This window comes from Misgurnus anguillicaudatus, chromosome 19 (genome assembly GCF_027580225.2).
Source record: "Misgurnus anguillicaudatus chromosome 19, ASM2758022v2, whole genome shotgun sequence".
NCBI classification, from domain to species: domain Eukaryota; kingdom Metazoa; phylum Chordata; class Actinopteri; order Cypriniformes; family Cobitidae; genus Misgurnus; species Misgurnus anguillicaudatus.
In genome coordinates, this window is record NC_073355.2 from 29,592,512 (window position 1) to 29,604,817 (window position 12,306).

General features: G+C 40.1%; 1 protein-coding gene across 1 annotated transcript in view; it reads left to right on the forward strand.

The window, feature by feature from the left end:
* The first annotated feature begins 422 nt into the window (after positions 1 to 422).
* Positions 423 to 12,306, forward strand: part of xylt1 (xylosyltransferase I) — a 102,111-nt gene continuing 90,227 nt past the window's right edge. Inside the window, exon 1 of the mRNA XM_073857387.1 lies at positions 423 to 553. Within this exon, the coding sequence (XP_073713488.1) occupies positions 527 to 553 (27 nt within the window). The 5' untranslated portion in view covers positions 423 to 526. The remainder of the gene's footprint in view (positions 554 to 12,306) is intronic.

The following is a 12,306-nucleotide window of genomic DNA, read 5'->3' on the forward strand; positions in this document are numbered from 1 at the left end:
TCTATAGTCAGAACTGCTGTCTTACATCCTAATCTTATCTAACCCTAAATCCAACATCTCGTGAGATGGAGCCGTAGCTGTATCCCCTCTAACCAGAACCGCACACTGGTCACCTTGAAAGGGAGACAGCTAAACATTTGAAGTGGGGGTTCACGGGGACCAAACCTCACCCTATTAACACATACATTTGGCAGTTGATTTTATTTAAAATAACATTTGAGTTTATTTTATTATATTTATTATGACCTTAAACTTTATATGGACTATGCTCTATCAGTTGATGGATAACCAAGCTGGGTTGACTCAACAGAATCCTAATTCAATGCAGTGCACCAGCTGTTAGTAGTTAAAAGTACCAGCCTCACACATCTGAATCATATTTATGTGTACCTTTTTTGTCTCTTTTTCCTAATTCACCTCAGTGGAGCCTCATGGGAAGGACATCAGGCGCCACCCAAACCTCTTGCCGTAAAACTACACCTTTAAATCACCAAAGGCCTTAACCTTGTCTTAATGGAATCAGTGAATGCTGATACACCACTGGCCAAATGAGGTAAGGCAATAACCTACATTTATAATCTTACGCCATTTTTGACATTTAGTTGGTCAATGAGCTCATAGATAGAGCGCTCTTATAAAAAATAAATAGGGGAATTCATAACTCTAATCATGCACTAATGGAGAGTCTACAGTACACTCTCAGAAATAAAGGTATAAAAGCTGTGCCTGCAGTGGTACCCAAAGTACTGTTATTTATTGTATATGCGTAAGCAATGATACATTTGTTGCTTTACCATAGACTTTATCCTGTTTTTTATTTTTGTTGTCAGATTTTATTGCTAATTTATTTTTTTATTATTATTTATGTACAGTATATGAGCTGTATACAGTATGCCCACATAGAAACTAGCTGACTGGGGCCATTGACCGCACAGATCTGGCTTACAGTGACTGGTGATGTTGCTACATCTCCATCCCCCCCATGCACCCTACCTGTTCTTCTGACATTCCTAGCGTGACTGCTTGTACAAACAGGCTGGTACCACAGGGAATGTGTTGTCAGAGAGCATTAATATGACCTCTAACCTCAGAGGCGACACTGCTGTGCAGCAGACTGCAGCTCTGGTCTCTAGCATCCCCACCCATCTCACTCTCTGCTCTCCTGCGCTCTGGGCGATGACTCTATTCGTTTATTTGACTTTCCCCTGCAGTTATTTGTGCCGCGTCAGTGCCCTGGCAGCTGGTGTGCAACGTGCCACCTTCACCTCTTATTAGGCACATATTTCACATCTCTCGCTTGCTCAGTCCCGCTCTCTATAGAGTATTTTGGATTCTAAAGCACTGTCTCTTATTCCTTCCAGTCCAGGCAATACCAATACGGATGCGGATAATTGACTGCAATAACACTAATTGTCGTTTCCGGTAAGGGTAGAAAGGTTAAAGATGTAGCTTGCGCAAAAAATGAACATTCAGTAATCGTGTACTCACCTTTATCGCTGCAGTGTGGCACACACAAAAAAGATTTGTACAGGTCACTTTTTTAAGTCCACATGAGGGGTTTCAGACTTTTAAGCTTTATATTTAAGTTTTAATTAAAATTGTTATTCATCTTTAAGATCACATTCATCCTTGGTGTTGCCGCGGTTATGCACCTGGCCCTAATTTAAAGGGGACGTATCATGAAAATCTGACTTTTTTATGTTTTAGTGCTATAATTGGGTCCCCAGTGCTTCGATCAACCTAGAAAATGTGAAAAACATTAACCCAGTAACTTAGTTTTGGTAAACCGTTCTCTGCAAGCATGTGAAAGAACAGGTTATTGAAATTTGTCTCCCCTTGTGATGTCAAAAGGGGATAATACAGCCCCTTAATCTGCACTATCCAACCACTGCACTGCCATTTTAGTGCAGAGATCAGCTCATTTGCATTTAAAAGGACACACCAGAAAAATGTCACATTTTTGCTCACACATACAAAGTGGCAATTTTAACATTTTATAATAAATTATCTGTATGGTATTTTGAGCTTAAACTTCACATACGCACTCTGGGGACACCAAAGATGTATTTGACATCTTAAAAAAGTCTTGTGAAATGTCCCTTTTAACTTCCGGTCTGTGGTTGTTTATCGGTCTGGCTAGCGACAAAACTGACCTCTGGAACAAATACCTTTTGGAAAATAAAAATGTTTCTGTTTCCATAACACAAGGGAAGATGCAAGGATGGATCACCGCTGTGCGGATTTGACAGCCAGGCAAGAATTTAAAGATCTGTAACTAACATTTTATTTGCATACCTGTCAACCTATTTTCCCAAGATTTTACAGTATTTTACCATTCTATCCCGTTATCATCCCATTTAAATATTTTCCCGGATTTCTCTCGTATTTTTAATCTTTCTATAAAAATCTCACTGGGCATATTTGAAATGTTTGTCACATTCGCTGTCAGGAAAGCATGTGGCAGTATTACCTGTAACATCTCACTTAAACGGCACCCGCCTATAAAACAAGAACAACATCATCCACTCCCGAGGAGGGAGGTTACAAAAAATGCAGTGCCACTGGCATGCGCACTCAGCGGACAGGTCCGGCTACTCCTAGCGTACACAAACTCGCACATTTGAATGTGCGCATAGCAGTCTGCAGAGCATTTGGACTGCTGTTTGTGCTTTACTCTTATGTAAAATCAATCAAACTGGTCAAGCTTACAAATACACTTCTTGGAAGGTCTTAAGTATTGCAACCTCTGCAGTAGTATTGTAGTTCTCAAGCTCGGTCTCGAGACCGGTCTCAAGACCATTTTAAAGGTCTTGGTCTCGTCTCGGAATCGACCGCATTTTTACTCTGTCTCGTCTCGGTCTCAGACAAAGGGGACTCGGAATTTTATTTCAAGACCGGCCAAGACCACAACTGATGGCACATCACAAATTTATTTTTTAGCATTAATTTTATGCAGTTTATTCAGGTTTGGCATATATTGTTGGTAGGGATGGGACGGTTAGAAAATTTCATATCATGATTATAGTGACCAAAGTTATCACGGTTATCAATATTATCATTTTTTTTTTATATTGCGATGGAAATGTTCAAAAAGAACTGATACAAACACTGAAAACATTTTAACAAGTTTTATTTTTGACATAATAAAACAGCAAATACAATTAGCAGCTATATGCACTTTAAGCATAAACATTAAATCAGGGGTGTCCAGCCTTTTTTGTGTGGCAATCTACTTTTAAAATGATAAAGCCGACAAGACCTACCTGCTAAAAAACATTTTTAACAAAACTGTTCAATTTTTTAATAACACTTTAAATGTGTGTTAGGAGGACTATGTCTACGTTGAATTTAGGGCTGTCACCATTACTTTATTCTTTTTTGAGGAGTTAAAAAAATTATAGCGGAATAGCGGAGATGCGGTTTTGATGAAACAAACTAGAAAAAAACAACATTATAAGAAGGATCTCTCTCTCTCGTTCGGTCGGTCGATCGATCGCGCGCACATACACCGTGCGTGTGGATCAACTCCTGCATGACGGCAAGAATGTGCATCCAAATTTCGGAAGTTAGACGACTCCGCTGCAGCGGGCAGGCATAAGATTGATAAAAACACACTTGAGAAGAAATGCGCAGTGACTCAAAAAGACTTGTTTCTAAGACCATAATGCCAATTTGGCGTTTTGCTTTCCAAAGCTCGTGGAGGCGTACACAGTTATTAACTTATGTGCGATCTACCGGCATTGCATTTGCGATCGACTAGTCGTATTGGACAACCCTGCATTAAATGAACATTAAAATGGAGCCCTGAGATGTATGAACCCGTTTTAATGAACAGTACCTTAAATAAGAACATCAAATGCACACATAAGCAACACATTAAAACACAGTGCACCTGTTACTGCCTTCCGCCACCCAAAAATGCAAAAATCAATGTTGCATGCGCGCGCCTGCGTCAAGCTGATTCTGGCTGGACAGGATTTACAGCGAGTTTTCAAAATCACGGTAATCAAACACGGTTGTAATGATAATTACATTTTAAACGATAATACTAACCGTCACAACATTTTATCATGGTTAATCGTGAAACCGGTAATCGTCCCATCCCTAATTGTTGGCATTGTTTAAGGATTGTTTAAGTTTCTCCCAATGACAATTTTTCTAATTTTATTACTAAAAACACCTGCATTGTGTTAAGTGGATGGCAAGCCATGGAAAGACAGTTCAGAATAAATGGCTAAGTTGATTTCAGCTCTTGTATGTTCACTTTTATTTGCACACACACACACACACACACACACACACACACACACACACACACACGCGCGCGTACGCACGCACGCACATAGACAAGAAGTGCCTAATCATATGCTATTCCACATTTTATCAAAAGTGTTTTAATGCAGTGACTTGCACTGGTCTCGGCCTGTCTTGGTCTTGTTTTAAAATTTGCCTTGTTTAAGCCTTAATGTCTGGGCTTAGTTTGAACGGCTGGTTACATGCAGTATTTTTAGAGACTGACCGGTTATAGGTCACTAAATAAGCTGTAAATAAGTGTAGTTGGATTGATGCAGTTATTTTAATTTGTATACTGTACTTAAAGTGAAATTATCCATTCGCTTTAGTCCATTTCCTGAGTCAATTATAGGGTTGAACATTAGATTTTTAAAATGTTTGTGTTACATTATGCATTAAAAAACCGAACTGGTGAAATCATCTAGCCGATAGTTACATTAATGCGCAGAAACACTCAAGCAAATAAGGGTTTTATTTGATGTAGACTCCAGTATTGATAAAAGGCTATAATGCCTTGGGTTAGTGCTGTACATCATAAAGAATGAGAGAGAGAGAGAAGGCTATGCCTCATGACAGCATGTCAACACAGTCTGCTTTTGGTCTAGAGATCTATATCTCAAAGTGGGGACATGTAAAGTCTATCCTTTAGTCTGGCATGATTTATCATTCGATTGTTCCACATATTGGACAGTGTTGATCATCTCAAAAGAGGTTAATAGAAACAGACTTGCACTTGTAGTAATGCAACTTACAGTATTCTCTATAGTTTCTGTAGTTAGACCTGACCTCCGGCATGTTGTGATTTAATGCAGTCAGGTCACAGTCTTTTCATGGACCACTGAGATCACAATGTTTATTTGGCTTTCATCTATGTTATGCCCCTCTTTCAGCTGTGTTAAAGGAGGAGGGCATCAGGCCTGTTGTCTGTGAAGTCATCATCAGAAGATTCTCATCTGTGGTTTCTTCTCTCTTGATCTCTCACCTTCTGTTTGTATGATTTTATAAGCCCCATAAATTCGACCGCAGAGACTGTATTGAAAGACAAGGTCGGGAACACACCATATGGGGGAGCGATTCAGCACAAATCTGTGAGGACATAGGCTGTAGAACACACCTTTTCCCCATCCAATAAAAGATCCCTCCAAGCACAAATGTATTTTAATATTGATTTTAGAGATACCAATCGAAAGGAACTGATAACAAAGACCAGACTTTCGATTTTGCGCTTTTGAACAGTTGGTGACAGAGTGAGAAGGTGCTAATGAAAATTACCTCGAATAGGTGATTATATGTGCAAACAAGTCTTGAGAAAGTGAATAAGTTATGATGCTGCTGTAGGGTGTGAGGTACGGTCCAATCAGCTGCAAGAGTGTTGTGGTGCTTAGCCAATGCTCAAACTCTACACCCATTTATTGCATGTTTTATGCATTTGGCAGACACTTCTATCCAAAGTTGCATACATTGCAATTAAGGTATACTTTTTACCATATACCTCTTTACCTAAGTGTTCCTAAACATATCAAAAGCAAAAACACTTTAACATGTAGACACCCCTATGTGAGTCTCCAGGGAGTTTTTGCTTACTTTACCCCTTTCATTTATAGATAATGAGCTCCAGGTGCTTGCTATTATACTTCTCTACCGCATTTGTTCGCTTGCGGTTGCCCCGGGGATACTGACACGTGCGCAGATGACTCGAATCTGAATAAGGGCTCAGATTCATGCAACAGCCGCAGCAAACTTAACCATTCATCCCAATGACAGCTATTCTGCATGACTTGCTATATTAATAGAGATCAAAGGGTTTTCATTCAATAAAGGGCAGAAATGTAATGAATTAGTGCAGGCATCTGTGAATGTCACTGATTTGAGGTTTCTTTTTACATTTACATTCTCTTAAAGTTCCTCCAGTGCCCATCAAAGAACAAATTGGTATCGCCCCTGTTGATTGATGGGACGTTTTTTTGGAGAAAGGCCTCATGGGTTTTTTGATCCACCCAGCAGAGGTTCTCATTATAGATCCCTCATGTACCGAATCTTTCTGGTCAATAAAGTGGAAGGAGAGGAACAGCCGAGAAGAAATGTTTCTGCAGTTTATTTATAGATTTTTTCAGAACAAGGCTGAGAGCATGTGAACCTGACATAAGCTGCGTGAACTTTATTACAATAATTGTTTGGAAGGAAAAGATGGGAAGCAGAATGAAGATTGGGAGATCTCAAAGAAAGTGTCATAGACCGAGAAAGTTCATTTTATAGTAACCGCTGTTCAATTGCCCTGAAAGTTGGCAGGCCAATTGCTATTTGAGGCAATCAAACTTAAAAATGTTCTCCTAACAAAGTCGAAGTCGTCCATTTTCGCCCAATTCTATTTTGAAGGCTATACTAAATAAGATTCGCATCAATATGTTGCTAACAAAGATTTTTGGTTTGGTTTACTGGACCTAAATACTTAAAATAGGCTCATTTTCCAGCTCCCCTAGAGTTTTGGAATCCATTCAGCTGATCTCCAGGTCTGGCGGTAGCACTTTTAGCATAGCTTAGCACAATCCATTAAATCTGATTAGACCATTAGCATCGCGCTCAAAAATAACCATAGAGTTTCGATATTTTTCCTATTAAAAACTTACAGACGTGGTAGAGGCGGCAAGTGCAGGTGATTTACATGTTCAGCAATGCAAAGACGGGATTAGGCATCCTGCGGCGCAAATGGCACGGAACGCATGGAAGGCGCCGCGCGGATGGCGCGTTTCGCACAAATTGAGCTTTGCCGCGGGATACGCGCTAGTTGAAAAATCTGCGTTAACCAATCAGGACCTTGCTGTAGTAGTGATGTGATAACAGGAAGCGAGCGGAGTCTCAGTGGAGTCGCAGAAGCCCCTCCCATGACACGAATTTCTGTGTGAATTTCTCGAATTACTAGAATTTCATGGGCGAATGAAGCGAGTAAACTCAAAATGTTCAAGCATCCAACTTTTGCCGCCTCTACCGCGGCTGGTGAGAACACACCATTAGTGAATAATGCAGTGTTGTGGCCAATTAAAAAGCATAAACATGCATTCAACAAAAAACAGCTTGAGCAGTTGCTTGGCCAATATTTTTGAAATTTGTTGATTAACTAGTTAATTTAAAGGGAAATTCCGCCTTGAAATGATCCTAGGGTTAATAACAAACGTGTACCGAGTTCGACCGTTCACTGGAGTTTGTTTTCATGCTAGTCTAACGTGACCAGTGTTATTGCTAAACGCAAATTAGCGTGTTGTGGTGGCCTTCGGGGCATCAGTGCATTAAAAACGAAATCGCTATGTCTATACTACTAATAATGCTCAAAATAACCCCACACTTACACTGTAGCACAATGAGGGTCTCTATATGTAAACCGAAGCATTGAGAACTTTGCAAGTGTACAGGCAGTTTATTAAAAAGAAACACTTACCGTTCACGTCTGGATCACATATCCATGCGGGCGCCATCTTGGGAGGACTGAACTCTCGCGTGGAACGTTGTTGCCCGGAACAGGTGTTGTGCTTTCGCGCGAGAGTTCGGTTTTCCCGGGGTGGCGCCCGCGTGGATGTGTGGTCCGGACGTGAACGGTGAGTGTTTCTTTTTGGTAAACTGCCTGTGCACTTGCGGGGTTCTCGGTGCTTCGGTTTGCATGTGGAGACCCTCATTGTGCTGCAGTGTAAGTGTGGGGTTATTTTGAGCACTGGTCACGCCAGACCAGCACGAAAACAAACTCCAGCGAACGGTCGAACTCGGTGCACGTTTGTTGTTGACCCTGGGATCATTTCAAGGCGGAATTTCCCTTTAAGTTGACTTAAGTGATTTTTTTCGTATTGAAGATGAAATAACGACAAATAAAGATATAACTCAGTAAATTAAGTTGGGTAAACTACTTGGCCCAAAAGTTGAGCATCCAACTCCCCAACTCCATCTGACCTTTAAGAAAGTGGTGTGATAGGACTTTGGAGAAGCATCTAGTTTGGTCTTTTCTTTTAATCAGTCTATAACCTTCAAACCCAGAGGCAATGGATCTACTTGGTGAAGTGTGAGGGGTTTATATTACAAACCCTATCAGTATGGCTCATGAATATTAATTAGGTGAGGTAACGTTGGCCCAGCAGTCGTATCTTATTTGCTTATTTTGAGCTGTCTGTAAACGTGTGGTGGTGTGTTTATGTTTTTCCCATTACCTTTGCTTCTCGCTGCTTTTGATTTAAAGTTGGTAAAGACAAACAGGAAAAGCAGTGGTCCGTACACTGCACATATAGACCCCTGGAAAACAAAGGCGCAGAGAAAAGTAGGAGTGTGAGGACGGTAAACATTGGTTTGTTTTTCTGCTGTAATGCTCTACCCTGCTGAGGTCCCTCAGTTATTTTGAACCTCTGGGACATAAACACCCCGACTAATAAATACCACATGTCTCTTGCCCACTTTCTGATCTACGGTCTGATAGGGACGGAGGATATATATGAAAATGTGTTAATCTCTTCATTTCCAAACCAAAATTTAATCCGTGGTTTAACCAGTAAGGTGAAAATGTGATTCTAGTTCATATTCTCAACTCTCAGCAGGACACATGTAGTCTTTGAGTGCTCACCGTTGTAGCCCCCCTCCCTTCTTTGGCTTTATGGAGGCTTTTTACTGATGTTCTCAAATGTCTGCCTCCAACTGACTTAATATCACACAGACACACATAGTCTGCAGGTTTGATTAAACATTCTTGAAGTGTTGGCTGGTAATCTCTCATTTAAGTTTGGCCTCAGTGTGGCAACCAGCTCAGCAGTGATACTTCATTCTTCACAATCACAATTCGTTCGGGTCTTAATGTGACTTCAGAATCTACAGTGCTGTGAAGACCTTTCAGACAGCTTTACTGCCATGCTTATTAAATCTGGGTGAAGGCCTTGCTTTTGTTCTCAAAACTCTCACAAGCGCACATACGCTTACTTTCAATGAGATATTGCTATTTGTATATGAGCCATATATAAACCTGCATTCAAAATTGCATTTATGTAGCTCTAAAGAGTTATGTGTCAAAGCATTAACTTTGTATCAGGTGTTTCTAAACAATAGAAGTATAGTTGTAGACATTCAGTAAAAGGAAAAAATCAAATGCAATTGTTTAGGTGATGGAAGTATCTTGTAAAATATGTTACATTTGAATGCATGTTTTAATATCTTGATTGACATTTTACATTTCTTTATTCTTCACACCATTCCAGCATCTATGGCTATGTTCATGACGATCTTATGACCGGTTAATCCATACACAAGTTGGGGGTATCTCCAAATCACCTAAGGGTGCTTTCACACCTGCCTCATTGAGTTCGGTTAAACCGTAACAGAGTTCGATAGCTCACTTGGTGCGGTTTGTTTAACGCAGCAATCGAACTCTGGTGCGCACCAAAAACAGACCAAACAAGCGGACCGATACCTCCTTGAAGAGGTGGTCTTGGTACGCTTTCAAACAAACTCTAGAGCGGTTTGTTTGTGGTGAGAACACGATCCGAAACCACGATCCGATCCTAAACCCGCTGCCGTAGTCGGCTGCGCAGTACATTATGGGATGAGGAAGTGTCTGTTGACAGTTTCTATTAGCAATATTATCACAATGACAGGTCACGGACATACCTGGAGTTGGGAGGAGGTACGAGCGGAGCCTCAGAAATTTGATGGCTTTGCCGTTTGCAGTGCATTAAAACATTGTTTTCAAGCCACATCCGCGATTCATTCTGGAAATGAACAGTTTGTCTAGAGCACTATATGCAAAATATGTATAACAACCACGGACATAATTACAGCACGCAGTCGTCTGTCCATGGTGTCTGCTGTATTTTGCTCCTTTTTGTTTACTTCCGGGGTTCCGTTGGAATTTCGTGCACGTTGATTTTGACCAATCAAGAAGCAGTTTAGGAAATACGTTCAGAGACATGTGGCCAATGAGTGATGTGGACAGAATTTTGGTTAGTTTCAACTGGTGCGGACCAGAGCAATCAGTGTGATGTGAAAAGGAACCAAAACTGCTAAAAAAGCTACAGTGAATCATTTTTTGCTTTTGGTCCGGACCAAATGAACCGAACTACAGATGTGAACTTGCAGGTTTTTGGCCTCTGGGAGGAAACCAGAGTACCTGGAGTAAACCCACATTGACACACATGCAAACTCCACACAGAAAGGTCACCTGACCTAGCCAGGGATCACACTGGGATCTTCTTGTTGTGAAGCAACAGTCCTACTCACTGAGCAACTGTGCCGCCCCACATTTTACATTTAATTCATGTGCCAGACGCAAATATTCTGTGATCGAAACCACAACCTCTGCGTTGCTTTTTAGAAAACCATACCCATTATATCAAGATGCACGGCGACAAGCGTGTTCAATTGCATGCAGCGCTTGCGCAGAGCAATTTGATATGACATCAAAGTACCGCGAGATCAGACTGCTTGTTATGCTTTCGAATTGCTCTCGCGGCAAAGTAATGTCACTCGTGACTCGCCAAACGTTCTGTGCAGCGGCACATAAAATTAAAAGAAAGGTGGCCCACTAGTGGTACGAAGAATGCTTAGCATTAAAATCCTGTGTCATTAAGGCTTTGTCCACACGAAGCCGGTGCATTCCCTATCCGATCTTTTTTTTCCTTGTTCTAAAAAAATAATCCGTAAACACGGCGGCGTCTCAAGAAATATCTGCGCACACACGAAACCAACTGAAAGCGGTGTAGTATATATGCTGGACCAGTATGGGGCGCTGTAATTCTGCCACAGATATACACTATACACGGAGAAGAAGACTTTGAGCATGTGCATAAACAACGTATGGTGTTGTCCATTATCGCTTGTTGCTCACCACAATTGCAAAGAAGCAATAGATTTTGCTGTAATAAAGCTAGTAGGCTTAGTAGCTTCTGTAGCACGAACACAATCACGTAGTCCGCCGTTATTGTTGTTGCTGTTATGTGTGACGCTTCCGACACGTGATGTGATGACGTTTTCGCTTCACAAAATATACGGATTGGCTGTACACACGAAACCGCAAGGGTGTTGATTTCAGATTTATCCACTTAAGGACCCGGTTTCAAAAAATAGTGGGTTCAGTCTCCCAAAACGCCGGATCCGTGTGGATGAAACGCCAATACGATAAAAAAAATGTATACGTGGGTGATTCTCACGAAAACTTGGCTTTAAAAATGTCAAGCATGAAAATGTAAAAATTGCTTAAATTTACTTTTTTTTCCCACCAGACATTGAAAAACAAAGTCTGGAGTAAATGAGAACATTAATTTAAAAACTTTTACTTATCATTTAACACTTTTTGTAACATAATTAAAAAAATTAGTCCTAAAAAATTTCATTACCGCAACAGTCAGAAAACATCAACACTGACATTATTTTCAAAATGACATGACAAACCTGAAAGAACATAATTTGGAGATTCTGCACATGCATTTAATATCAAAGTATTATGCTTTTATTAATTAAATAAAAATTTAATAAACATCTGTTGCGGTAATGATAATCAAAATGTTGTGAAAGCATTCTGACAAGACAATATTTCAAATTAACTGTAAAAAAATGATCTTACCTGGTAGCCATCTTGAAGTAACTGGTCCATGTGCTTGGTCACTCAAAATCAAACTTTATTAAAATTCTGTATGTGTGCTCAAAAAGTGTTGCGGAGGATGAGAACATCAGGCATGGACACATCATCTTCCTAATTTTTCTTCATTATTATTATACATGAATATTCAGTAAATATTTTTTCTGTCATCTAAAGTAGTCTAGCAAAACATCCATTTATTTTTTTTCTTAATATTTTTGTGTTAATTTGATTAAATTACAACATAACGCATGTTCAAACACAGCCGGACACATTGCGGTAATGAGAATTTCAGCAGAAAATGAGATTAAATTTCCAATTATAAATTTCAGCAGAAAATGAGATTAAATTTCCAATTATAAATTCTTATGTTGAAATCACACATTGTGCAAGGTAGAACACAGTATTGTGTTAAT